Source organism: Myotis daubentonii, chromosome 2, assembly GCF_963259705.1.
Source record: "Myotis daubentonii chromosome 2, mMyoDau2.1, whole genome shotgun sequence".
Classification (NCBI taxonomy): domain Eukaryota; kingdom Metazoa; phylum Chordata; class Mammalia; order Chiroptera; family Vespertilionidae; genus Myotis; species Myotis daubentonii.
The window spans coordinates 53,369,766-53,396,650 of record NC_081841.1 but is presented as its reverse complement, the minus strand read 5'-3'; the positions used below and the strand labels follow the sequence as shown (position 1 = coordinate 53,396,650).

The 26,885-nt window shown below is 49.1% G+C and overlaps 2 protein-coding genes across 12 annotated transcripts; one reads left to right on the top strand and one right to left on the bottom strand.

Moving 5' to 3' along the window:
* The first annotated feature begins 69 nt into the window (after positions 1-69).
* ITGB7 (integrin subunit beta 7) lies at positions 70-18,772 on the top strand. Of its 4 annotated transcripts, none has more exons than XM_059682998.1 (15): positions 70-2,272; positions 8,409-8,612; positions 10,487-10,691; positions 10,776-10,946; positions 11,649-11,890; positions 12,263-12,421; positions 12,695-12,790; positions 12,934-13,023; positions 14,044-14,190; positions 14,665-14,855; positions 15,208-15,431; positions 15,663-15,882; positions 15,984-16,192; positions 16,538-16,698; positions 16,936-18,772. In XM_059682998.1, exons 2-15 carry the CDS (start codon positions 8,412-8,414, stop codon positions 17,011-17,013), a joined length of 2,394 nt encoding a protein of 797 aa, XP_059538981.1. In that variant the 5' UTR covers positions 70-2,272; positions 8,409-8,411; the 3' UTR covers positions 17,014-18,772. The 4 variants fall into 4 exon arrangements, with proteins under 4 accessions (XP_059538981.1, XP_059538980.1, XP_059538982.1 ...); XM_059682997.1 differs by lacking the exon at positions 70-2,272 and adding an exon at positions 6,344-6,632 and having other exon boundaries at positions 16,941-18,772; XM_059682996.1 differs by lacking the exon at positions 70-2,272 and adding an exon at positions 6,345-6,632.
* Positions 17,518-26,717, bottom strand: ZNF740 (zinc finger protein 740). Of its 8 annotated transcripts, none has more exons than XM_059683025.1 (7): positions 26,579-26,708; positions 24,953-25,079; positions 24,096-24,245; positions 23,661-23,750; positions 22,186-22,309; positions 21,728-21,846; positions 17,518-20,771 (listed from the first exon to the last, which is right to left on the bottom strand). In XM_059683025.1, the coding sequence occupies exons 3-7, from the start codon at positions 24,177-24,179 to the stop codon at positions 20,682-20,684; spliced, it is 507 nt and encodes a 168-aa protein (XP_059539008.1). In that variant the 5' UTR covers positions 24,180-24,245; positions 24,953-25,079; positions 26,579-26,708; the 3' UTR covers positions 17,518-20,681. The 8 variants fall into 8 exon arrangements, with proteins under 8 accessions (XP_059539008.1, XP_059539006.1, XP_059539010.1 ...); XM_059683023.1 differs by lacking the exon at positions 26,579-26,708 and adding an exon at positions 26,379-26,506; XM_059683027.1 differs by lacking the exon at positions 26,579-26,708 and adding an exon at positions 25,849-25,960.
* Between the last annotated feature and the right edge of the window lie 168 nt (positions 26,718-26,885).

The following is a 26,885-nucleotide window of genomic DNA, read 5'->3' as shown; positions in this document are numbered from 1 at the left end:
AGGAAGCGCTCCTAATCTACTGGGTTTTGCGGCTTTCTCAGGGGAACCAAGGAAATAGAATGTAATGTGCCTGGAGGGGAGGGGAGGGGTGGAGAGGGGGAGAAAGGCAGCCTTCAGGGTCCACCCTGAGTTTCTGGGCCTCCCACAACCACCGGGGGGAATTCTGAGATCAGACCCTAGGGACCTCTGGGAAGGCAGGAATGGGCCTCAGAGGTCTTTAAGCTGTCCCCACCCATGGTCATATATATGTGTATCTCTGCTCTTCTCTGGGGGGGGCGTTCATTGACCTTTCATTTGGTTCTCATGAGGGTCTCTGGCCCCAGAAGAAAAGACACACAGCCTATATCTAAGTTAAGTGTTTGTACCAGCCTCTCACTCCATGAGCTCTCCCACCCTTTATGACCACTCTCTGTCCCTTCTGACCCCATTCTTCACCCCATGGCCTCCACTCAGCTTCCATGACCCCACTGCTCTCTTCTGTCCTAATCTCTCTCCTTGCCCCTATCTGCCCCACTGCCTTTGGCCTCTACCACTGCACCCTGTGCGCCCTCAGCATCACCTCTCTGCACCCCCAAGGTCCACCTTCTTCCCTGGGACCGTGCCTTGCCTACCTTGTTTTCCTGGCTTTCTTCACCAATGACCAGTGCATATGGAGAGAGGTTGAGGATATGGGAGTAGGGGAAGAGAGAACGCTGGGGAAAAGCAGAAGAAGAAAGTGAAAGAAGCTCTAGAGGAAACCACAGGGCCTAGGGGGTAGGGGAGGTGGTTGCCATGGTAACCTCTGGTTGTGGGGGAAGGGTAAAAGGTCCCATAGCCTGAGGCCACCCAAAGGAGGAACCCCTTCCCCCCAGTTGCTCTTCCCAGCAGCTATGCGCCTACAGTCCAGCTGCCATTTACTGAGCACCTGCTATGAGATGGGCACTTTGCTAGGTGCTGTCTTCAGTTAGTCTTGTTCCAAAGGAGTGCGCCTGACACAGGAGACAGACCTGTGAACACAGACCTCGCATCAGTTCCTTCTCAAAGCTCCCTCTGGTCAAGTGTGGGCCAGGGCGAGTATTTCCACAACCCTGTCTTTCTATAGGCTTCATTCTTAAAAACAATTTTTTAAAATTGATTTCAGAGAGGAAGGGAGAGGGAGAGAGAAAGAGAAACATCAGTAATGAGAGAGAATCACTGATCGGCTGCCTTCTACATGCCCCCGACAGGGGTTCGAGCCAGCAACCCAGAGTCAACCAGGAATTGAAACTGGTTCACAGGTCGATGCTCAACCACAGGGCCACACTGGCCAGACTATAGGCTTCATCCTTGCCCTCGCTGCAGCTGCCATTCCTGCTCGGTATGCTTCTCCTAGGTGGCCCTTCCACCCTTTCCAGGCTCCACTACTGTCTGGGCTCCTTGGCCCAGTCTCATTTTCTAAGCCTGGCCCTGTGCCTCTCTCTCAACTTCCCAGCTGTCTGGACCTTGAATTTCTCAAAGCCTCTCCACTTTTCACCCCATTACTTCTCATTCACTGATTCTCTCATCAAGCCCTTAGTATGTGCCAGATTCTCTTCTAAACAACTGATATGAATTAATCTCATTTAATTCTCAACCACCAACCCTATGAGTTCCACTTGACAGATGAGAAAATAGCCACAGGAAGAGTCAATAACTTACCTCAGGTCCCAAGACTAGTAAGGGAAGCAGACCCAGGATCTGAAGTGGGGCAGTTTGGCTCCAGAGCTGGTATAGTCAAGCACCCGCAAGGATACAGTGGACACGCAAGGATACAGTGGACACGGGGTTTTCAAACTGAATAATAGTCACCAATTTCCCGCAGTACTTAACTGCCTCCATATTTCTTCCTATCATGTTCCTATATATACAAGGAAGTGAAGACATCATCAACTCTGGAGGCAATCCTAGATCATCCAGTTACTAGCAACGTGATCTTGGGTAGCTTTTACTTTTTACCTCTAAGCCTCTACATCTGTGAAACTAGGGGGGCTGGGGGGACATTAACACCGATGTCATGAGGCTCCTGTGAGGATTAGTTATAACATCAGAATACACCCAGCACAACTAGGTGCTCAATAGATGATCTTCTAGATCCCTGTATCATCAACTCTCTTGGCCCAGTTCCACCCTATCTGCTCCACTTTCTAGATCAGTCACCCCCACCACCCCCAAGTCTTCCTCACCCCGGGCGTGTCACTTCCTCCTCTGTAGCCTCCCAGATCAGTACACAAAGGCTGCCGCTGCCGCTGAAGGAAAGGCTGCCCTGTTCGCACCTGTGAGTACCAGGGCATCAGCCCTCCCGCCTCTGTACTGGTCCAGGCCCCACCTGGTTCCAACCTCCCTGGAAGGGGTTCTGACCTGAAGACTCCCAGGATTCACTGAAACTTGAGCAAGGCTCTGAACCCTTCTGCATTCCTAAGATCCCCTGTCTTGTTCCTTCCTCCCATTTCACAAGCCCTCCTTCTCCCCACCTCTCTCTCTTGCATCAGTTTCCCAAGAATGGGGCTGGAGGGAGGAAAAGGAGGTGAGGGAATGTGTAGGTGCTATAAATTTGAATGCCTGCCATGTGCCAAGGATCATGCCAAGGTAGGTTCTCCCACTATTACTCCCCAGCTGCCATCCCTGCTGCTTAATGAGCTCGCAGTGGGGGGTGGGAGGGGGTACGGGGGTGCTCAGCTCAGGCCCCCTCTGTGGCACCTTGGCCACAGATCCCCGACTCCTGGGCGGCTGTAGCCCAGGGGCTCGGTTCTCTTTCCTCCAGGTGACTCCCGAGTGGACAGCACAGGGTTCCGCCTGACTTGGGAAGATGTGGATGGATTGGGAAGCCGCTGGTTCTCAGCTGCTCAGGGAACAGTAGGGTGTGTACTGGAGTCAGAACTGAGCCCAGGAAAATGAGACAACCACGGAGGGAGGGAAGGGAAGACTAAAGAAGTCCCCCTCCCCCGTGGAAAGAGAAAGGGGATTAGGTAGAGTCCACTGGGGCTACTTGGGGAGAGGGCACTCACTTCCACACTGATGGTGCCTGGGTTGGAGGGAAAGAAAGCACCTGTCTCAGTGCCCATTCTGCCTCTAGTGCACTGTGTGACCTTGGGTGAGTCGCTCACCACTCTGGGATTCAGGTTTCCATTTGTATAAAGAGGGGGGTTGAACTAGAAGCTTCTGCCATCCTATGGTTAGGATCAGAGAGAAAAAGAAGCAAAACAAAGAACTGTGAAGAAGTGGAGAAGAGAAAAGCAGCAGAAATGTAATAAAATTTTTGAATAGAAACGGGAGAGTGAGGCAGATCAAGAGAAGTGGCAGGTCATGTATTCATAAGGAGGGGAGAACAAGGTGGAGGGGGAATTAAGAGAAGGGGATTGGAGTGGGCTGTCCAGGGAGTCCCTGGGCCCCCTTTAGGGGAGATGAGTGGGGCTTGAGGTTTCTGGGGTTGTCCTATCCGGGGAACCAGTGTGCCATGGGGGCCCCACCTATGAGAGATGAGTCAAAAGTGGGCTTTGTACTGCAGCATCTCCAGTCTCCCCCGACCACAGGCGTGCAGAGCAAACAAGGCTGAGGTTACACTGGGCTGGTCTGTCTCGGAGGGTGGAGCCTCCGTTACACATAGATTCTATGCCTGAGGTCACAGGTGGAGGGGAGCAGGACACGGTGGTCAATGACTTGACACCCCACCCTTTCCCACACTCTGCAGAGCATCAGGATTTGAGTCTAGGTCCAGGCTGAGGAGGGGGCAGATGCTTCATGACAAAGAGTTAGCTGGCCTTCCTCATAGACCACTGATGGCAATGTAAACTGGCACATTCTTTAAGGCAGTTATGTTGGCAATACTCAGCAATATTACAAATGGTGCCTATTTACTGACCTCACAAATTCTCTTCCAGGGATTTATCCTACAGATTCCCTGGCACACATGTGAAATGAAAATATATGAATTTTCACTGCAATATTATTTACAATAGCGAACAATTAGAAGCAATTTAAAAACCCCACCATAAGAGACTAACTACAATATGATCAATCTATGCAATAAAAAACTATATGCCTGTAAAAATAAACAAGGAAGTTCTTTATTTTCTTGGGTAGCAGGATCTCTAAGAAAAGTAAAGGAGAAAAAAAAGTAAGATGCCAAACTGTGTATTCTATCATTTTTAGAATTCTATCACTTGATTCTACCATTTGAAGAGTATATATACAGAATGTCCCCAAAGAATGTATACATACTTTATCAGCTGATAGCTGAATTACGAAAATGAAATGTATTTTAATAAACATTGCCTTTATAATTATTCAGTGTGTATACATTTTTGGGGACACCCTACATATGTTTACATTAGTTTGTATATGCATAAAACAATCTCTAGAAAGACTACAAGCAACAAATGATAATAATAAATGATGGTTATTTATTTAAAGTGGGTGTGGAAGTGGGTGGATGGGGAATTTCCCAGTATCTTATTTAACTCTGATCTTTTTTTTTATGGTGGTAAAATACACATAAAATCTATCATTTTAACAGTTTTTAAGTGTATATGACTCAATGGCATTAAGGACATTCACAATGATGTGCAACCATGAACACGATCTACTTCCAGAACTTTTTCTTCACCTCAAAGGGAAACTGTCTATTAAGCAGTCACTCTCCATCCTTCCCTCCTCCCCAACACCTGGGAACCTCTAATCTACTTTTTCTTTTTAAAATATTTTTATTGATTTCAGAGAAGAAGGGAGAGGGAGAGAGAGCTAGAAATGTCAATGATGAGAGAGAACCATTGACCAGCTGCCTCCTGCATACACCACACTGGAGATGGAGCCCACAACCCAGCACGTGCCCTGACTGGGAATCGAACCATGACCTCCTGGTTCATAGGTCGATGCTCAATCGCTGAGCCATGCCAGCTGGGCATACTCAGGCTGTTTCACATAAGTGGAGTCATTCATTATGTGGTTTTTTGTGACTGGTTTTGTTCACTCAGCATAATGTTTTCAAGGTTCATTGGTGTTGCAGCATGGTCAGTACTTCATTCCTTTTTATGGCCAAATACTTCATTGTATGGATATACCTATTTTGTTTACCTATTCATCAGTTGATGGACATTGGGTTGTTTCTACCTTTCAGCTATTGTGAGTAGTACTGCTATGAATATTCGTGTACAAGTTTTTTTTCTCCATCTTTTTTTTTTGGTGTGTGTGTGTGTGTACAAGTTTTTGTTTGAACACCTGTTTTCAATTCTTTAGGAATACACCAAGAGTGAAATTGTCAGGTCATAGGGCAGCGGTTCTCAACCTGTGGGTCGCAACCCCTGTGGCGGTCGAACGACCCTTTCACAGGGGTCGCCTAAGACCATCCTGCATATCAGATATTTACATTACGATTCATAACAGTAGCGACATTACAGTTATAAGGTAGCAACGAAAATAATTTTATGGTTGGGTCACAACATGAGGAACTGTATTTAAAGGGTCAGAAGGTTGAGAACCACTGTCATAGGGTCATTCTATGTTTTAACTTATTGAAGAATCACCAAACTGTTTCCCACAGTGTTCTCACCACTAACAATGAGAGTCCCATTTTCTCTACATCCTCATCAACACTTATTTTCCATTTTTTAATGATAGCCATTCTAGAGAGTATGAAGCGATGCCTCGTTGTGGTTTTGATTTGCATTTTCCGGACAACTGGTGTTGAGCATCTTTTTATGTCCTTGTTGGCCATTTGTCTATCTCCTTTATCGAAACAACTATTTAAATCCTTTGCCCATTTTTTTCTTTTCTTTTCTTTCAAAGTTATCAGGATACTCTCTTCCATGGTCCTGCTTGCTATTTTTAAAAATTTATTTTTATTGTTGAAAGTATTACAGATCCTTTGCTCATTTTAAAATAGAGTTGTCTTTTTGTTGTTGAGCTGTAAGAGTTCTTTATATATTCTGGATATTAATCAGATATATAGTTTGTAAATATTTTCTCCCATTCTGAGACCCATCATTTTACTCTCTTGAAAGTGTCCTTTGATGCACAAGTTTTAAATTTTGATGAAGTGCAATTTATCTTTTTTCTTGTGTTGCTTGTGCTTTTTAAAAAAATTGTAGCTTGTGCTTTTGATGTTACAGCTAAGAGTCAATTGTCAAGTCCAAAATCATGAAGATTTACCCCTATGTTTTTCTTAAGATTTATAGTTTAAGCACTTTTTAAAAGGCCTTTGATTCATTTTCAGTTAATTTTTGTATATGTTGTGAGGTAGGAACCCAACCCATTATTTTTGCTTGTTTGTTTTTAATTTTGTTTTATTGCTTAAAGTATTACAAAGAGTATTACATATGTCTCCTTCCCCCCTCCCTTGACATTCCCCCAGCCTCCCCTACCCCCCAGTGTCTTGTGTCCATTGGTTATGCTTATATGCATGCATACAAGTCCTTCAGTTGATCTCTTACCCAACTTCATTATTTTACATGTGGATATCCAGTCATCCCAGCACCATTTGTTGAATTTTATTTTCTCTTTATTGAATGGTTTGGCACCTTTGTTGAAAATCAATTGGCCATAAGTGGATGGATTTACTTCTGGGCTCTCAATTCTACTCCATGAATCTATATGCCTGTCCTTATGTCAGCACCACACTGACCTGTGACAAGTTGGGAAGTGTGAGTCCTCCTACTTTGTTCTTTTTCAAGATTGTTCTGGCTATTCATGCAATTCCATATGAATTTTAGAATCAGCTTTTCCGTTTATGTAGAAAAAAGAAGGCCAATAGGATTTTTAAATCTTTATTTAAATATATTTTTATTAATTTCAGAGAGGGAGAGGGAGAGATAGAAACATCAATGATGAGAGAGAATCATTGATTGGCTGCCTCCTGCATGCTCCCTACTGGGGATTGAGCCAGCAACCTGGGCATGTGCCATTGTCGGAATCAAGCCCCGGACCCTTCAGTCCAAAGGCTGATGCTCTATCCACTGAGCCAAACCAGCTAAGGCTTTTTTTATTTTATTTTTGAAGCATGGTAATGGGTTGCCCATTCAAAATTTTCATTAATATGTTTTTTAAAATCAGAAATTTACCTGGTATTCCCTAGAGGTCATTCCAGGAATTACCCTGCCTTCAGGCTCTCTCATATTGATATTTCTCTCTCTCTCTCTCTCTCTCTCTCTCTCTCTCTCTCTCTCTCTCTCTTAAATATCTTTATTGAACCGGAGAAGGGAGAGGGAGAGAGAGCTAGAAACATCAATGATGAGAAAGAATCATTGCATACCCCCTCCTGCATACCCCCAATTGGGGATTGAGCCCTCAACCCAGGCATGTACCCTGACTTCCTGGTTCATAGGTCAATGCTCAACCACTGAGCCATGCTGGCCGGGCCTTCAGGCTTTTTCTCCACTCTAGATTCCCTTTGTGCAAAGCACAGAAAAAGTTTTATCACCCCTTGCCCTTCCTTACTGTGCTATTCCACCTTCAGAAAGTTCTTATGATCTAATCTTTATTTCTCTTGCTACCACGTTAAACAAATACAGCTAATCTTCGTGCCTTTCACACAGTCCCTCATCTGCTCCAGCTTTATTTCTTATCATTCTACTCAGACTCCCGCCCCCTTATTTACAGCCTCTAACACTCTTCCCTTATATAAAATCCAAGATTATAAAAGCTATAAGAACTGTCAGATTATTCAATACCCTCACTTTACAGATGTGGAATGAGGCCCAGAGAGAAAGTCTGACCTGCCACACAGCCAATGAGTGACTGAGGCAGGACCAGAATCTGGTCTGTTTCCCTTGTGGTTCTATTTCCACTATGACTTGGAATCTTGTTGATTCCAATCTACCTGTGTGTAGACCATGGTGCCTCCAGGCCCAGTCCCCAGACTCTTGGCTAGGCCATTTTGCTCACTCTGGCCTCTTTTTTCTTTTTTTAAATATATTTTTTATTGATTTCAGACAGGAAAGGAGAGACAGGGAGAGGGAGAGGGAGGGGGAGAGGGAGAGGGAGAGGGAGAGAGAGAGAGAGAGAGAGAGAGAGAGAGAGAGAGAGAGAGAGACATCAGTGATGAGAGAGAATCATTGATTGGCTGTCTCCTGCATGCCCTCTATTGGGTATCGAGCCCGGGCATATGCCCTTGACCGGAGTCAAACCTGGGACCCTTCAGTCTGCAGGCTGACGCTCTATCCACTGAGCCAAACTGGCTAGGGCCCACCTTGGGCTCTTCAAGTCTGCACATAGGAGAGATGGGTCATGACCCAGTACTTGCCCCTTCTTGCCATTTTGAAGAAGCTGCTGAATCCACACAGGGAAGTGAAACTATGAGGGGAGATAAAGAGCTGGGGTAGAGCTTTGAGAGTGACAACCACAGGCTAAGTTTAGAGGACTAAGAACTTAGATGGGTCCTCCCTAATGATCGACATGTCTCCCTTCATATCCAATTTCAGGCCATGGTGGCTTTGTCAATGGTTCTTGTTTTCCTGCTGGTTCTGAGCAGAAGTGAGAGTGAACTGGACGCCAAGATCTCATCCCCAAGGGAGGCCACAGAATGGGGTGATCCTGATCTGTCCCTGCTGGGGTCCTGCAAGCCAGCCCCATCCTGCAAGAAGTGCATCCTCTCACATCCAAGCTGTGCATGGTGCAAGCAACTGGTAAAAATGGGCCTGTGGCCTTTGAGCCATGTATAGGTGTATATGCAGCCTGGATATGTGTGCATGAATGTGTGGGCACATGTGTGATTTTTCTGGGTGCACTCTGCAGTCCTGTGTGTGACTGAGTCTGTGCACATAGGACTTTTGTGTGCACAATCACACATGCAATATTCCTGTGCATGCAAGTTTATATCTATTTTGTGTGTGTGTGTGTGTGTGTGTGTGTGTGTGTGTATGGACAAGACTTGTGACTGTGAATTTGGAGGAAGTATATTCTGTTGGGACTCATGCTTGTGTATAGGTAGAGGGACCTATTGTGCATGTACACACGTGAGAAGTGTCAGCTCAGGCTGCCATAACAAAATATCATTGACTGGTTGGCTTAAACACAGGAATTTATTTCTCAGTTCTGGAGGCTGGAAAGTCCAAGGCCTAGGTGCCAGCAGCTTTGGTTCCTGGTGAGAGCTCCCTTCCTGGCTTTCAGATGGGCCGCAGATCAAGCTCTTATGATTCTTCTTAGAAGGGCACTAATCCCATCATGAGTGTTCTACCCTCATGACCTCACCTAACCCTAATTTCTTCCCAGAGGCCCTATCTCTAGTACTATCACAATGGGGGGCAATCCATGGCAGAAAGTGTACGATTAGGTCCCTGAGTTGGTGTTGGGGGTGCCAGGGGTGTGTTCCTAGGTATGCATTAGCCTGTGACTGGGGAAGTAGAGGGAAGGAGTTGGAAACCTGTGGGTTTCAGTGAATTACCTCAGTGGCCAAGAAGGATGCCGAGGAGTGGGTGTGTCTCTGGCTGGTCAAAAACAAGGCTGTTCTTTGTGTTTTTTTAAAAATATATATATTTTATTGATTTCAGAGAGGAAGAGAGAGAGAGAGATCGAAACGTCAATGATGAGAAAGAATCATTGATCCGCTGCCTCCTGCATGCCCCACACACTGGGGATCAAGCCCACAACCTGGTTATGTGCCCTGACTGGGAACTGAACTGTGACCTCCTGGTTCACAGGTCTACACTCAACCACTGAGCCACGCTGGCTGGGCTAGGCTGTTCTTTGTTTATGCCTTAAAGAGGCAGGGCCCATGGAGTAGCAGTGCCTGAGACAGGGGTGAGGCAGAACACTCACAGAAAAATGGAGAGTTGGATGAGATGAGAATTGAAGGCAAACTCACTAGGAGACAGAGCTACAGAGGCTGAGCAGGCCCAGGAGAAAGGTACACAGTGAAAATGAGATGACCGGAAGACTCAGTCTGCAGGTGGCAGAGCAGAGGTGCCAGGTGGGGGCTCTTGGGACAGCTGGGTATGCCTGCCTCCTCCAATCCCCAGATCAGAGACTGGCACCCAGGCCAGCTGAGAAGCCACTTTAACCATTTCCTTCCTCTGTGGCTTCCCATCCAGTCCCAGGGGTACCAGACATATTGGGGCGACGGGGCCTCCTCTTCTGCCCCTATCCTTTCCCCTTCCCAGGAACTGTGAGTCTTAGCCTGATCCCCTTCCCATTTCTGCCTGAGCAAGCAGGGGAGGCAGGGTTAGCAGGCAGGGCTCCTCCTTTTCTTGTGGAAGTGAGGCCCCAGAGATTCTCAACAGGAAGTCTGCGGCCCTAGGGGGAGGGGAAGGGTAGTTGGCTGGGGAAGGGGGGAGTCGAGATAAGGGAGGAAGTGGGCTCTGACAAGGAAGAAAGGCCCAGGGTTCAAGGACGGCTGTGGAAGGGAGGGGAGGGGAGGGGAGGGGAGGGGAGGGGCTCAAGGAGTTGACTGAGAGAGGAGGGGTTAAAAGTGGCAGTATTTCGGGCTGGGAGCAGGCCTGGGGGTGATGGGGGGGGTGGCGGGGAGGATTAGGGTCCTGACCCATCTACCCTTGCGGTACAGAACTTCACAGCGTCAGGAGAGGCGGAGGAGCGCCGCTGCGCCTCGCGTGAGGAGCTGCTGGCTCGGGGTTGCCCCCCAGGGGAGCTGGAAGAGCCCCACGGCCAGCAGGAGGTGCTGCAGGACCAGCCGCTCAGCCAGGGCTCCCGGGGCGGTGAGGGGGCCACTCAGCTGGCACCGCAGCGGGTGCGGGTCACGCTGCGTCCCGGTGAGTGAGCTGGGGCAGTGCAGGGGCAGAAGTCTGGGTGTGGATCTGAACGTGCCCCGCTGATCCCCACTGCCCTGTCCCCAGGGGAGCCCCAGCAGCTGCAGGTCCGCTTCCTCCGTGCCGAGGGGTACCCTGTGGACCTGTACTACCTTATGGACCTGAGCTACTCCATGAAGGACGACCTGGAGTTCGTGCGCCAGCTCGGGCACGCCCTGCTTGTGCGGCTGCAGGAGGTCACCCAGTCCGTGCGCATCGGTGAGCGCAGCGCAGCGCAGCCCCACCACCTGCCAGCCTCTGCCTCGAACTTCAACCGCTGCTTTAGCCTCTGCCAACGTCCTGGACACACAAGGGCCCCACCTGCCCTCTCCCAGGGTTAACAGGCCGCAGGTTGCTGACATCTTCCCCCAAAGACACGCATCTTCTAGGTCTGAACTGGAGGGGACTTAAGTGACTGCCCAGTGGGACCATTCATTTTACAGGGAGTGTAACTGAGGCCGCGAGTCTGGAGAGATGTGTGCAGGCAGCTCCCAGGGCTCAGGCAGTGCCCTGGACCTACCAACTCAGCTACTGCCTTGTGCCTCTGTCTCAGCCGTGTCTCTAAATGCCACTGTCCCTGGTTGCACATCTGTGCTCACCTCTTCTCCGTTCGCAGTCTCCTTTGCCTCATGCTGCTGCTCCACCTTACACTCCACCTTCTTGCTCAGCTTTCAGGAAAACCTTGCCTGACCCCCCATTGTGTCCTCTTCATCTCCTCCCTCCCCCCACTTCCCTGAGCTGGTGGATTCAGCCTTTTACCGGGCCAGGTACTGGGTCCCTGCCCTTTAGGAACACCTGGCTCCTCTAGGGCCCCCCACCCCCACGGATGCCTCCCTTCCTAGTCCTCGCAGTGGCCCTCCCATCCTGCTGCCGCCGCCCAGAGACTTCGGGCACAGCTTTCATCCCTCCTCCCTCCCCTAGGCTTTGGCTCCTTCGTGGACAAGACGGTACTGCCCTTCGTGAGCACAGTGCCCTCCAAGCTTCGCCATCCCTGCCCCACCCGACTGGAGCGCTGCCAGCCCCCCTTCAGCTTTCACCACGTGCTATCCCTGACGGGGGATGCCAAGGCCTTCGAGCGGGAGGTGGGGCGCCAGAGTGTGTCTGGCAACCTGGACTCACCTGAAGGTGGCTTTGATGCCATTCTACAGGCTGCACTCTGCCAGGTAAGAAGGTGGGGCAGGGGTCTGAATCTGAAGGACTGTTGGGGGCCAAGACTGCCACCTACAGCTGTGCAGGACACAGTTCCACAGGGTGGCATTGGTATCATCACCGTAGTTTGCATATTTATTTTGACAATTTCCTAGTAAACTGAAGTAAAATACCTTGAGGAAGAGGCATGTTTTCTAACTCATAAGAATGCTTCCACTAGCAGCAACCCTGCCTTAGGGTCTAGGGAAAAAGAGGAGGGAGCTGGGGGCGGGGGTATAGACAAACTGACTCAGAATGAAGCTGGCCAAATCCTTGGCTCACATTGCTGGCTAGGGTGGCTCACGGGCCATGCCCAGGTGCACAGCCTACCCCCTACCCCGCCCTAGGAGCAGATTGGCTGGAGAAATGTGTCTCGGCTGCTGGTGTTCACTTCAGATGACACGTTCCACACAGCTGGGGATGGAAAGTTGGGTGGCATTTTCATGCCCAGTGATGGGCATTGCCACTTGGACAGCAATGGCCTCTATAGTCGCAGCCCAGAGTTTGTGAGTCCATCTTAGTCCCATGTCCCTCCCCGTCTGAGCCCCACCTTCTCTCTTCCCAGGACCCCATCCCCCAGCTTCATTCTCCTCGCTGGTAACCACCCAGCTGTTTTCCCCAGCAGCTCCACCCGCACTGCTCAGACTCCCTAGCCTCTCCCTCCCTTGCCAAGTCCCCAGGGCTCCTGTAGCTGGTGGAACCTGGATTTCCTGGGCTGAGGGTACCTGGAGTGTTTGGAGGACCTGCGGTGCTCACCTTGTCCCCATTCCCTGCCCCAGGACTACCCCTCTGTGGGTCAGGTAGCCCAGGCTCTCTCTGCAGCAAACATCCAGCCCATTTTTGCTGTCACCAGTGCCACACTGCCCGTCTACCAGGTGAGAGCCCTCCCACCCTGAACCTTCCTTAAGTCTCTCAAAGTCCCATTCTTCTCTCCCCCATATGCCCTCCTTCCAGACCCCCTGAAGCCCATTTCTCTGGAGTTGTGACCCACCCTTTCCCTCAACTCCTCATAATTCAGGAGCTGAGTAAGCTGATCCCTAAGTCCGCAGTGGGGGAGCTGAGTGAGAACTCCAGCAATGTGGTACAGCTCATCATGGACGCTTATAATGTGAGGAACTGAGGGGGGTGGGGGGATGGTGGGGGCAGACATTGGGACAAGGTGGGAAAGGGCCCTCAAGAGGGGTGGCAGAACTAAGAGGGAATAATTGCTTTTTGGGTAACCCACCACAGCTCCTACCTGCAGCTTGCATAGGGTTGTCTTAATAGTTCATTCACTCAATCAGTCTTACATTCACAAATCTTAAGCGTCTGATTTGTGTAGAGAATGGAGCCCAGCTCTGAGCAAGGAAGGAAAGTAATATTCATTGAGCTTTTATTATATGCCAAGTGCACATACTTTGATTGCTATCCCATTTAACCTCACAAAACCTGCTGCTGGGTAACTATTACCATCCCTATTTTATATATGGGGGTACAGACACAAGGAGGCTCAGTGACTTACCCAAGGTCACTCAGATAAAAGAGAGAAGGGCTGGGATTTGTCCTCTAGTCAGTCTGTACATAAATGATGTAATATCCAGAACCTGCTTTCATTAAGCTTATAAACAATCCAGATATTCTTCACAGGAAACATAGTTTTACAGGTAGGAGGAACCATAAAAATTCTTAAGTGTTTCTTGGTTTAGGTCTTATCTTTGTAACTAGACTGTAGGCTTCTTGATGACAGGAACCATTTCCTAAAACCACAGTGAGAAAACCTGAGCCGGTATCAAATTTTCCAGGACAAAGTCTGGGAGAATTGCCCTTTAGACCTTGTATTTACACAGGTTATATGTCCTGATTTGGGATTTGAGAACACAGCTGCTGCATGTTTATGGTGCCTGGCCAGCCCCTGAGCCCCAGCAAGCCCTGGCTCCCTGGCTGCAGCTGCACTGAAGTGCTAGTAGAGGCCCTGGATCCCCCTGTACTCCCCTCGAGGTTCTCGCAGGTCCCCCTCCAGACTAGGCAGAATGGAAGGAGCCTTGAGGTGGGCTGAGGGCAGGGTGCTGGCAGAATCTGGAATGGCTGGAGAGGGCATGAGGTGGGGTCAGAGTCCACCTTCATGTGGTCACTCATTCTCTTCCCACAGAGCCTGTCATCCACTGTGACCCTCGAGCACTCTCCACTCCCTCCAGGGGTCCATATCTCTTATGAATCTCAGTGTGGGGGTCACGAGAAGAGGGCTGGTGAGCCCGGGGACCGGGGCCAGTGCAACCATGTCCGAATCAACCAGACGGTGAGAGCCGGTTGCAATAGGCAGAAGGGGCCCTGGCCAGGTAGCTCAGTTGGTTACAGCATCGTCCCCAATATGCCAAGGTTGCGGGTTCGATCCCTGGTCAGGGCTCATACAAGAATCAACCAGTGAATGCATAAATAAGTGGACCAAACCAATGTTTCTCTAAAATCAATTTAAAAAAGTAGGCAGAATGAAGGAAGTGGGGGTGGGAGTGGGATATTGAGGCAGGAAGGGAAAGATGGGGGCAGGCACAGAGAACAATGCAAGAATTTGAGGTAGTTCTCCATCCACCCTTTCTGAAGGGGTTTAATGATTAGCTTCAAGCATGTTGCTAGGAGATGGGTGTTAGCATTGACTGTCCCTTAATTTACTAAGGAGTAGGGTTCTGGATGATCCATCGGTTTGGGGTGTGTGCCCCTGTGCACAGGGGTGCATGTATGAGTTTAGTCTGATTTCTGCCCATTCTGCCCTCAGGTGAATTTTTTGGTTACTTTCCAAGCTACCCGCTGCCTCCCAGAGCCCCATTTTCTGAAGTTCCGAGCTCTTGGCTTCTCAGAGGAGCTGACTGTGGAGTTGCACACACTGTGCGATTGCAACTGCAATGACACCCAGCTCCCAGCGCCCCATTGCAGTGACCACGGGCACCTACAATGCGGGGTGTGCAGGTGCGGGCCGCTAGCTTCCCTCCACCTATGTAGCCCCCCACAAATACAGCCCCTGTATTCCTCCTCCCTTGCCTTCTATTCTTCCACTGGCATCTCTAAGCAAGTTTTTCCTACACATCCCTAGACCGCACCCTCATTTTTATCCCCTGAAGCTTCCCAGAATGCTGAGGCCCTCCCTCCACCAGGACTCACTCTGCCCCTCCACTCCTCGGCGCTTTACTACATTCCACACCCCTTCAGCCACCATCTAAACTCTTGTGAGACCTTGGGTTTAGAGTATCCTGGGAAAGACACGTAAAGGAATGACCGAACTCTCGGACCCACCTTTCTCTCCCTTTCTTTCCCCTCCCAGCTGTGACCCAGGCCGCCTGGGTCGACTCTGTGAGTGCACCGAGTCTGAGATGTCCTCCCCAGATCTGGAATCTGGGTGCCGGGGCCCCAATGGGACAGGGCCCCTGTGCAGCGGGAAGGGACGATGTCAGTGTGGACGCTGCAGCTGCAGCGGACAGAGCTCTGGGCGCCTGTGCGAGTGTGACGATGCCAGCTGTGAGCGACACGAGGGCATCCTCTGTGGAGGTACCTGGGGGCCTGTGGGAGAAGGGAGGGTTCAGAGTGGCTCTGAAGGGTATTTAGGCTCTGGGACCTTTAAGGCACTAGGGCAAGTACAGAGATTCTGGTGTAGGAGCTGGGGCACACATGTGGCATACTGAGCGGGGACTGGATGCACGGGAACAGGTCAGCTCTAGGCTGTGCTGTCCATTGCGTGTGTGGGACATGTTTGTCACCCTGTGCGTGACTCTGCTCCAGGCTTTGGCCTCTGCCAATGTGGAGTGTGTCACTGTCACGCCAACCGCACGGGCAGAGCGTGTGAGTGCAGCGGGGATGTGGATGGCTGCGTCGGTCCTGAGGGAAGGCTCTGCAGTGGGCATGGACATTGCAAATGCAACCGCTGCCAGTGCTTGGACGGCTACTACGGTGCCCTATGTGATCAGTGCCCAGGCTGCAAGACACCATGCGAGAGACACAGGTGAGGCCTCAGGCCTGGCATTTGGGGCCCCTGCCTGCTTTCTTCCATGTGGTGTGGGTGACAACTGCCCAGTCAGTAACCTACTGGCGTCTATTGGACAGGGACTGTGCAGAGTGTGGGGCCTTTGGGACTGGTCTCCTGGCCACCAATTGCAGCATGGCTTGTGCCCATACCAACGTGACTCTGGCTCTGGCCCCTATGCTGGATGACGGCTGGTGCAAAGAGAGGACCCTGGACAACCAGCTGTTCTTCTTCCTGGTGGAGGAGGAAGCCGGAGGCAGGGTCACGCTGAGAGTGAGACCCCAAGAGAGTAAGTGGACAGGGACATGCCAAATGGAGCCATGAAGTGGGGGTTGCCCCATCCACAATGGAGCCATGAAGGTTGATGGGTGGGGCCTCAGAACTCAGGTTGGGGAGGTAAAGACAGAGGACCCAGACGAGGGATTGAAACAGAGCTGAGAATCCAGGCAAAGTGGCGGTAATGGATCAAGCGGAGGCTAAAAAACTGGGCACTGAACATAAACCTGCTGAGTTCCCTTTGTTTTCAATGACAGGGACTGCCTGGGAGGTTGGATGGGGTTGACACACACTGGGCAACTGTTGCTCAATCTCTGTGTCCCACCCGCCCAGAAGTCTTTCTGTTTCACCCCCATAGAGGGAGCAGACCACACCCAGGCCATTGTGCTAGGCTGTGTGGGGGGCATTGTGGCAGTGGGACTGGGGCTGGTCCTGGCTTATCGGCTCTCCGTGGAAATCTATGACCGCCGGGAATACAAGCGCTTTGAGAAGGAGCGGCAGCAGCCCAACTGGAAGCAGGTGAGACCGCCTCCTAGCCCGCTGGCTGGCTTCACTTGCTTTCCTGGGTTAGGTCCTCTGCCCCAGCTGTCTCATCCCACCCTCAGCTCTGACCCCCACACCCCCCGCCGTCACCTAGGTGTTTGTGGCCTGTCCACAGGCTTTTAGGGTCCAGCTCAAGTTCTAGGTTGGCCCTTAGGATTAGCTAAAGGAGAAGTCCTGGGACTTTTCCTCATCATTTCCAACTTCTTTCCCCAGGACAGAAATCCTCTCTACAAAAGCGCCGTCACGACCATCATTAACCCCCGCTTTCAAGCCCCAGAAAGTCCTCTCTGAAGAGGGTAGGGCTACTCACTCCAGGGTTCTTCTTCCTGGGGGGGTGGTGGGAATTAGGGCTCTGGGTCTATCAGGCAGCAGCCTGCTGGGGGACTAATCACCACCTACGGTACTTGGATACCCCAGAGGGCCGGCCTCCTGCTGCACCCTTGCTTCCCCACCCCTCAAGAAGTGGGGGTTGCCCCATCCACAAATACAATAAAGAATCTTCAGATTACAGATCACTTTAACAAACACTGTGTATGCTGGTATCCAACCTCATTCTGTCTTGTCCAGCAGGGTTTTTTCCTCTTAATCAGAATTAATACATATATATGTATTTTAGATACCTCGGTTTCAATTCTACTCGTTGCTGGCCTGTGGAGAAGGGGAGTTTTAAAGTGGCAGTTTATAGGGTACTAGAAATTGCAGGATGGTAATATTTGGGGGGAAAAAGGGAGATCATGTTGGCCCCAGTGAAAAAAATTCCCCTCAAGATATTCTTTTCAAAGATGAGATAGTATGTAAAAAAGCCCCATTTTCTTTTTATTTAAATATCCTAAATATATCACGAAGGAACATACACTGCACTTTAATGGTAAAAAGATACAAGTTTATAACATCTTATAAAAACTACCATTTAAAAGTGATCTTGTTCATTTGATATTCCCCACCCCCCATAGCAAAATAAGTATATTAAAAAAAAAAAGAGAGAGAGAGAGAGAGAGAGAGGGTGGGTGGTGAGGCAGGTAGGAGGGATTAAGATAAAAGCCCCAGAGCTACAGCAGAGGTGGAGAGTCTGAGGAGAGGGTTCCTAGGAAAAGTCGTGGCAGGACTGTGTCTCTTAACCCTCCGATGTCAAGCCGTGGGGCACAATCAGTAGCTAAGTGATGACAAGAGGCCGTTGGGGGTGGACGGAAAAGACTTGGGGTGCTGGGAAGGGCAGGGCTGGTAGGGCCTGGTATAGCAGTTCACCCAGGAACTGGGGCTACTCTTTCCCGGGTCCAATTCCACAGCCTGGTCTCTGAAAGCCTGCCCTATCTCCCTTTCCCTTCACTCCAAACACACCTGAGGAATCTTTCCAGTGCTAGACCCCATCCCAGCAAACGAAGGGTGGGGTGTTGGGCCCAGAAGCCTTTGCTGCAGTCTTAGTCTATGGTTTCCCTGGGGTATAAGTGGGGCTCCTGCCCCCCCCCCCCCCATGGGCGCTAAATCACTCCTTTCACCTCTTTGCTTCCCTCTCCTTATACATCCCTGGCCCCAGAACATCAGCACCTGGACAACCAAAGTAACCCCCTGCTCCTGGGTCTCCCCCACACCCAGGCGTTGGCAGGGGTGGTTCTGGTATGGCTCTACATATCCACTTAATTTCCCCTCTCCCACCCTCAGGCAGGAAGCTGAGGCCTGTTGGGGCCAGGGCACATCCTGACCTAAACGCACATTCACACACATAGGGGCATTGATCACTCACGTGCTTCTCTCCACACCCACCCACCCCAACCCACAACCCAGTGGCAGGGAGCGAGCCTCCCATTTTCAAAAGCGCTCTTGGGAGGACAATTTTCTAAATGTATCCTCCTTCTCAGAAGATATTCCCAGAGGTGAACAATAGACAAATTCCAGCCTGAGCAGAGAACTCTCCCAGGAAGGGGCTGGCTCACATGCAGAAAAATGCCCTAACAGGGGCCACAGGGCGATTCTGACACAACCCCTGGGAGTGCCAGCCTAAAGCACAGGGCGGCACACACATCCCCAAGGTCTCCCCAAAGGATCTCAGATGCTCTCAGGAAAAACCTAAAAGGTGTCATGCCCCTTTCCTCTTTCCCTGAGATCCTCACACCTCAGAGGCACAGAGGACTGCCCCACTCCCCCATGCTCTCTTCCAGAATAGGTAACAGCCAGGAGTATGTTGCTGCTGTTCCCTACACTTTCTGGGAAAGAACTCACATTTCCTAGAGGCCATAGGATCCCCACGGACAGCTTGGTCAGGTTCATCTAGTCTCCATGATTACTCCTCATTCCACAGGTCAGGGCAGGCCACAGAACGCAGGCCACAAGCCCCAGGCCTTCCATAAGGATCCTTTCCTTAGCAGGAAGAGGGCTTTTCATTTCACTTTAGAAAATAATGTTCACAAGCCCCTGGCATAAGTTAGAAACATCTAACCCCCACTCTGTTGAATCAGTCTAAAAACAAAAACAACAAAAACACCTCCAAAACAAAGCCCTCCTGTGCCCTAAATTGAGTTTCTCAGGTCCCGCTGGGACCTTACACACCCTCAGGTTTGGGGCGGGGGAGGCTGTTCCATGCTCGCCCTCCCCTGCGCAGAGGCCACAGAAGAGCTTGGCTCAATAATATGCCGTCTCCAAGCACACAAACACGGACACTCACACACACTCACCCCAGATCATTTTTTTGAGGGTGGATAGGATGATGGTGTTGGGAGCAGAGAGAAGCAAAGAGTATGGTTAAGAATAAACCTACATTAGGTTTCATCCTCAGTCCTTTCTCTGCAGCTCTTCTACTCCCCCCAATTCTTTGTTGGGTAGGGATGGCCGTCAAGAAGGAAGCCAAGATCTTGTTCTTTGGGACCAAAGGCCAGACCCTATCTCCTCTACCTGAATACAGTGATAGGACTTGGGCAGAGAGAACAGCTCACACCGCTCAGCTGTCATGTCAAGGGACACCAAATTCCTTTGTTTCCTGAACAGCTGTTACTCAACTTAGAACTAGTCTTGGGTGGTTCCAAAGAGGGCACAAGGAGGAAGAACTACTTTGATATCCATGACTCCCTGCTCAACACCCCCGTTTGGCTTAGGAATCAACGGCAGCGAGGTAGCCACAAACTATTTCCAAGGTCAACTGCCCGAAGAGAGAAGGAAAGGGCTTCATGAGCCACTGTCACCCAAGTTTCCTCCAAAAGGCACTTAGGCTGACCCCATCAGGTACCAGTGTGGCATGGTTCATTACAACATCCATGGGCGCAACTCTTACTCTTCCCCAGAGGAAATAACAGGTACCTGTCCACTCTTCTTGGATCCAGCCCTCGTCTGCTCCTCCTACTGTTCTTCCTTTTGTCCCTAGTGTATAAGGAAGCCAAAGTAAGCTCAGCTGCCATCCCTGATCCTATTCTCCTTCAAGCAGGAGGTAAGGGGCAGGGCTGTGGAACACTGAGGATCAATTGCAACTAAAAACTCAATTCTGGAGGGCTGGACCACCCATCGTCCCTGTGGCCATGGTTCTATACCTCCAGATTACCTGTACCTACAGTGTACCCGCTGAAATTGCTTTTGGATAAACAAAAATAAGAACAGGACAAACAAATAAACAAATCCCTCTCCCAATCTTTTTCACTTCAGCTGCCAGTTGGAGTCCAAGGTTGTGGGAGCCACATTTCAGTCTTGGTCCTGTACCTTGAGTCCCCCACCTATGACCTCAGCCAAGGGTCCAGGGACTAGCTTTCCTGCCCAGGAATGCTGTAGGAACTTCCCCGAGATACTCATAGTCTCAGATTATTTACAGAGCTGAGGCTCTGGGGCTGTTGTCCCGATGCACTCTTCTGGTCTCCTAGGTCCACTCCTCCAGGAGGGGACAGGCACACACGGGGTGGTGGTGGGACCGTCAGACCAGAGGAGGGTGCGTTCTTCGGTAGAGTCTTCTCATCACTCCCACCACCCAGGGCCCCTTGCGCCTATAGAGAAAACTGCCCGTCGGAAGTCTTGGACTGGCACCCTTGGCACATCCGTTTGTGTCTGAGTAATCGATCTGTCCGAGAAAAACACTGAGAAGAAAGGGAGGGTTAAGTGCCTGAGAGGAGGAACTCAGATACCTGTTGGCTAGACCTGTCTTCCCCACACAGGAGGCATATAACCAATTTTATGTTGCCTCAGAACGTACACAGATGGCATGAATGCATAGTGGTTAAGAACAAATAAACTGAGAAGTCTGAATCTTGGCTCTGCCAGTAAGTAGCTGTGTGACTCTGGGCAAGCTACCTAACAGTTTTCAATCTGCACATCTATCTGAAAAATGGGGCTAAAAGTACCTACTCAGACTGTGGCTCCTTCATTCATCCAAGTTTTATTGAGTCTCAATCTCAAGGCAGGTACAGTTCTTGGGGCTGCAGATATCGAGCGGAGAACCAGAGGGACAAAATCTCTGCCTCATGGAGCTTTCTTCTAGTGTTCTGAAGACTCAATGTAAGAGCATGGAGCAAAGCTTGAGACATAGTGAAGCACCCAGGAGGTGTGGTCATCATTTCTTATCTCTTGTCCTTTGTTTTGATCCTGGCTCTTACATTCTCATCAGATCAGATACTGACTCTCAGAGCGGAGATTACCTTTCTTCTTCCAGCTCTGAAGTTTGACTGAATTCTGACTCTGCCCTTGACCTGCTGTGTCCTTGGGAAGCTTAACCTCTTTCAGTCTCCGTTTTCCCCCATGTGAAATGAGGACAACACATTACGGAATGAATGTAAGAATAATCTATGTCGAGGATGCTCTCATAGTGCCTGGCAGAGACTAAGACCTTAAGAAATGTTACTATTATTATAATTTTTTATTACAATTATTCTAATGGCCCCTCCCCATGAGCAGTTACGTAAGGCCAGAGAAATACACCTCACCCTGAGGTACTGACTTGATCATGGCCCTTTGTCGGGCCGGGAGTGGGGCGGGCCCCCGTTCTTTGGGAAGGGAAAGTTCCTGTGGAGGGTGGACGGATGACATGTGAGCTTACCTGATGACACCGTTCACACTGGTAGGGCTTTTCACCACTGTGCACACGCTTGTGACGCTCCAAGTGGTACTTCTGAATGAAGCGCATATCACATACATCACACTCAAATGGCTTCTCACCTGGCCCAGATGGAGAGAGAAGTTAGTATCAGGAGGTATGCATGGCAGGGACCTCGTTCTAGGTTATTTTCCAGAAATTTTAACTTTTAGCAATGTGCAGACAGCTAACGGGGAAGGGCCACAAAGCTGCTGGTCTCAGGGACACTAGATACAGAGCCATGCACTCTCTCTCTCATTCATTCACCTTCTTCCGTTACTTCTAATACCCTTTAAAGTAAACCCAACAAAAAAATAACATAAAATAAACACACACACACACACACACACACACACACACACACACACACACACCAAACTATCGACTATGCTCCCCTCCTTGAATTTGAGCAAAAGACTTACCGGTATGAATAAGGATGTGCCTCTTGAGGTGGTAACTGCTCCGAAAGGCTCCAAAGCAGTGTTCACACACAAAATTTTTGGGAATCTTTACTTGAAAAGAACCATTTTGTTCCACTACTACAACCTGTGGGCAACAATCAGGCATGTCATGAAGCTCTCTCTCTGTCCCCTTCTTGCCCCCATTCTACTCAGGGTCTATTTCCAGCTGCTGGACAAAGCAACCCCTCCGATGCTACCATCTCCCGTATTGCCTAGAGCCGTGGTTGGCAAACTGTGGCTCGGGAGCCACATGCGGCTCTTTGGCCCCTTGAGTGTGGCTCTTCCTAAGCCTTAGGAGTACCCTAATTAAGTTAATAACAATTACCTACCTATATAGTTTAAGTTTAAAAAATTTGGCTCTCAAAAGAAATTTCAATAGTTGTACTGTTGATACTTGGCTCCGTTGACTAATGAGTTTGCCGACCACTGCCCTGGAGTTCAGAGATCCTCCAAGAAAGGAGGGGGGTGGCTAAGCTGCCTGCCTTGTCAAACTCAATATATATATATTTTTAAATCCTCACCTGAGGATATTTTTCCATTGATTTTTTAAAAAATATATTTGATTGGTTTTTTACAGAGAGGAAGAGAGAGGGATAGAGAGTTAGAAACATCGATGAGAGAGAAACATCGATCAGCTGCCTTCTGCATACCCCCCACTGGGGATGTGCCCGCAACCCAGGTACATGTCCTTGACCGGAATCGAACATGGGACCCTTCAGTCCGCAGGCCGACGCTCTATCTACTGAGCCAAACCGGTTAGGGCTTTCCATTGATTTTTTTTAAAAAAATATATCTTTATTGATTTCAGAAAGGAAGGGAGAGGGAAAGAGAAATAGAAACATCAATTATGAGAGAGAGTCATTGATCGGCTGTCTCCTGCACGCCCCCTGCTGGGGATTGAGCCCACAACTCGGGCATGCGCTCCCAACCAGAATTGAACCCGGGACCTCAGTCCGCACGTCAACACTCTATTCACTGAGCCAAACCAGCTAGGGCTCCACTGATTTTTAGAGAGAGTGGAAGAGAGAGAGAAATACCGACGTGAAAGAAATACATCGATTGGTTGCCTCCTGCACGAGCCCTGACCAGGGCCCAGGCTGGGGAGGAGCCTGCAACTGAGGTATGTGCCCTTGACTGGTCGCTCTATCTGCTGAGCCAAACCAGCTAGGCAAACTCAGTATTTTTAATGGGACCCGAGGCGTAGTCTGCCTGTCCTTTGACCCAGGATCTCATGCTTCTCCAACCTTCCTTCCCTTACCAAGGATGTTCTGCAGAAGGTAGAGATGAACTACCAAAGTGGTCTCTGGATGAAATTAGGGTGACACAATCATTGGCTATGAGGGACCAAAACATCTAGGGAAAGCTCCAGGTTGAGCCATAGAAGAAAGATTACCCCATTACCAAACTACCAGTTTGTGGGTAACCCCATTACCTGCCTTTTTAACAGTCTTTTTTGAATGAGAGGCCTCAGCCAAGCTGTCTTCATCTTTGCGGCTCCGGGACTTATCGCTGTCTTTTCGGTGGCCCTTAGAATACAAATCAAATCTAAACTCACAGTCCATCTCAGAACCCAAGACAGAAGACCAAATGCTACTTTTAGGCAACTTGTAAATGAGAGTAAACCACCTGCCCAAAGGTTAAGAGAAAGTACTCATCCATTTCTTCCCCAAGTACTCTGGTTTTAAGGGGATGTAGGTATAGAAAAGACCCTTCTTTGTTCTCTCAAAAACCCATATTCATTCACCCCCCAACTGGGTCCCCTTACCCCGCTTCCTTAAACAGAAGCACTGAGGAATCAAAGCCTGGCATCTCCTGGCAGAGAGCTTGGGCCACCCGACCCCCAGGCGCCACAACGGAGTCCAGCTCTGTACCTGACCGGAGCACCTCAGCACATCAGGGCTACCTGCCCGCTCTCCGTTCTCGGCCTGCTTGCTGGCAATCTGGCTCAGCATCATCTTCTTGCTGGCTGCAGTGGGAACCAAACTCACACCTGCTAGGCCTTCACAAGCCAGGAGACTTGCCTAAGTTGAAAGGAGATGAGGTATCAGGTCACCTGGCAGGGCAGAAACAGGCTGCCATCCTCCACAGAACTACCTTTTACTCCGGCCTCTGAACAAACTGCTCTACGGACAAAACTCTGCTCCCTTCAAGAGTCCTCCCTAACTCATCTCACCAGGAATTAGTTACTTATTTTGTCATCATTTAGATATAATAATCAAGTATTATTGACACTTTTATCATTAGCGCTGTGCTAGGTACAGTGTGGGTCTACATGTTACTCTGAAGTGTTTCTAGGCCTTGGGAGTGGGCATGAGTCTGTCCTGCTGACCCACTGAAATGGGAGATTTCTAGAGGAACTCCCTCCTCCTCTCAATAGCACTCAGCTTTACAGACCCCACTAGCGCCAAGTATACATTCTATCAGGTTCCACAAATGTTTATCGGTAAAATGAGGTTATTTCTCTCTTTAGATTTTAAATCCCCTAAGTGTATCAATTATAACAGACATAAAAATTAAACCACTTGGAAGGATTTGGGAGCTGAATATACAATTTCTGTTCACACACTACCTAGCCATTTATATGTGTGCATACCCATATTTTTTCACATTCCTTGCTCGACATATAGTTTAAAATTACATAAGGAATGTTTAAGAAAATGTCCTTTTTCCACTGTTACATTCTTTAAATTGACTGTTTAGCCAGCACTAGAGGCTATACTTTTCTTACTGAAGGAACTTTTAAGTAGTAGTTGGTCAGCAAACTTCCACAAGTGATTTATAAAGAAATTCCTTTTAGATGATCAGTATATCCTGGAACCCCTTTTTTCACCTTCAAAGACTTTGGACTAAAGGCTCTGGAGGTAAAAAAAAAAAAAAAAAAAAAAGCAACAACTTAGCCTTGCTGTTTGCATTATATAATCTTGGGCAAATTACTCCACCTCTTTAAGCCTAAGTTTCCTTAAATGGAAAATATTTATCATAGTATCTACCTTCACAGGGTTAAGAATTAAACTAGGATGTAAAATGCTCAGCTGTGCCCCGTGCAAAGTTAGTGAAAGGCAGTCTTCTCAGAACGAGAGTGAACATGACGCCGTGAAAGGGGCTGCAAACAGACAAAGGAACAAACTAAAGGCTCCTATTCTGCATGGAGAGGAGGAAGCTGTGCCTGCAGCTGGAAGAAAGCCAATTACACTGCAATCAGGCTGTCATCCTGGTGAGACTGGTAGGGGAGGGCCCTGGAAGAAAGCTGAGAGAGGCTCTAGAGATCCCTGCACATAGCTTTCCTCCCCAGACGATGAAAATATACCAAAAATAGCCTATCAGGTCATCCTCTCTCTCCAATCCGCCCTGTATCCCCACAATGGCAATTACCTTCTAAATACACTGATGTCACTCTAGTTAACATTCTTCAGAGTTCCCACTCTTTATAGAATAAAGTCTAATTCCTTAGCAAGGCATAAAAGACCCTTGGGTTACACTCTGCTTAATTCTCCAGGAAACAACTCCCTCACCCCAATTTTCCCATTTCTCTCTAGCCTAACCCCCAACCACCCCCCATCTGAATCCTTTCCTCAACGTAGCAAACTATCTCCATACCCCCAACCTCATCACATCATCCCATACCTCTAAGTCTCTGCCCATGAAGTTCTCCTTGTCTGAATGCCCTGTTCTGATTATTTAGCAAAATCCTATGCATCCTTCAAGATTCATCTTCTTTTTCCATCCAGGCAGAGGTATCATTCTCTCTTCTGCAGTACACATATCTCAATTATTGCACATTCCTTCAATCAACAGATTCACTGAATCTTTACTATTAGCCACTATGCAAGGTAGTGTGAACATAAAGATTGGTAACAGACTGTCTCTCCATCTCACCCCCCACCCCCCACCCCCCAAGCACACCTAGCCTAGAAGCTTGCTGGGGACTGGGACGGCTTATTCATTTTTGTTTCCCCAGCACAATGCCTTGCATATAACAAGAGCTCAATAAAATTCCTGTTGGAAAAAAACAAACAAACAAACAACACACAAAGGAAGCATTCACAAGACTGTTTACTCCCTCGCGCCCCTCAGCACTTAATGTACCAAGTGTAAACTGAGTACCTGCTGCTTTGCAAAGGTCCCATCAGTGCCTGTGATGCAGTATAGCCTACCTCCTTCATTTGACTGGAAACTCCCTGAAGGCAGGGGCTGTGGCCTGTCTCCTTTCCTTCCTCTAGATCTCCCCCTGGTGCTTAATACAGAGCTTGGCTCACTGGGTTGGTCAGTATGTTGGCTAAGGCAGCATTTAAGAGTGAAACTGCAAACACGCTTCCCAGTTATCTTGAAGGAGGAGGACTCTAGAGCTTTTTACCTGAGCCATGCCGAGTTCTCAATGCAACCCCAAAGTTCTGGGTTTTCTTGATCCACCTTCCCTTAAGACACTGTTGTTGGAAGAACTGTCACCAAATCACTGTAACAACTCCTTCGTGTCCCTTCAGTCCTGCTGCCATATTGAACTGTCAAATAAAACTTGGTGTCCTCCAAATGGAAGAGAGGTGTTTCAAGAATTCCTGGGCTCTGCCTGGCTCCTGCCTACTGTCTGAGGAAAAAGAGTGTGCCAGTCTTGATGTTCCAACTGAATTTTCTCGACGAAGTTCGCGATCTGTTTCAGAAACCTG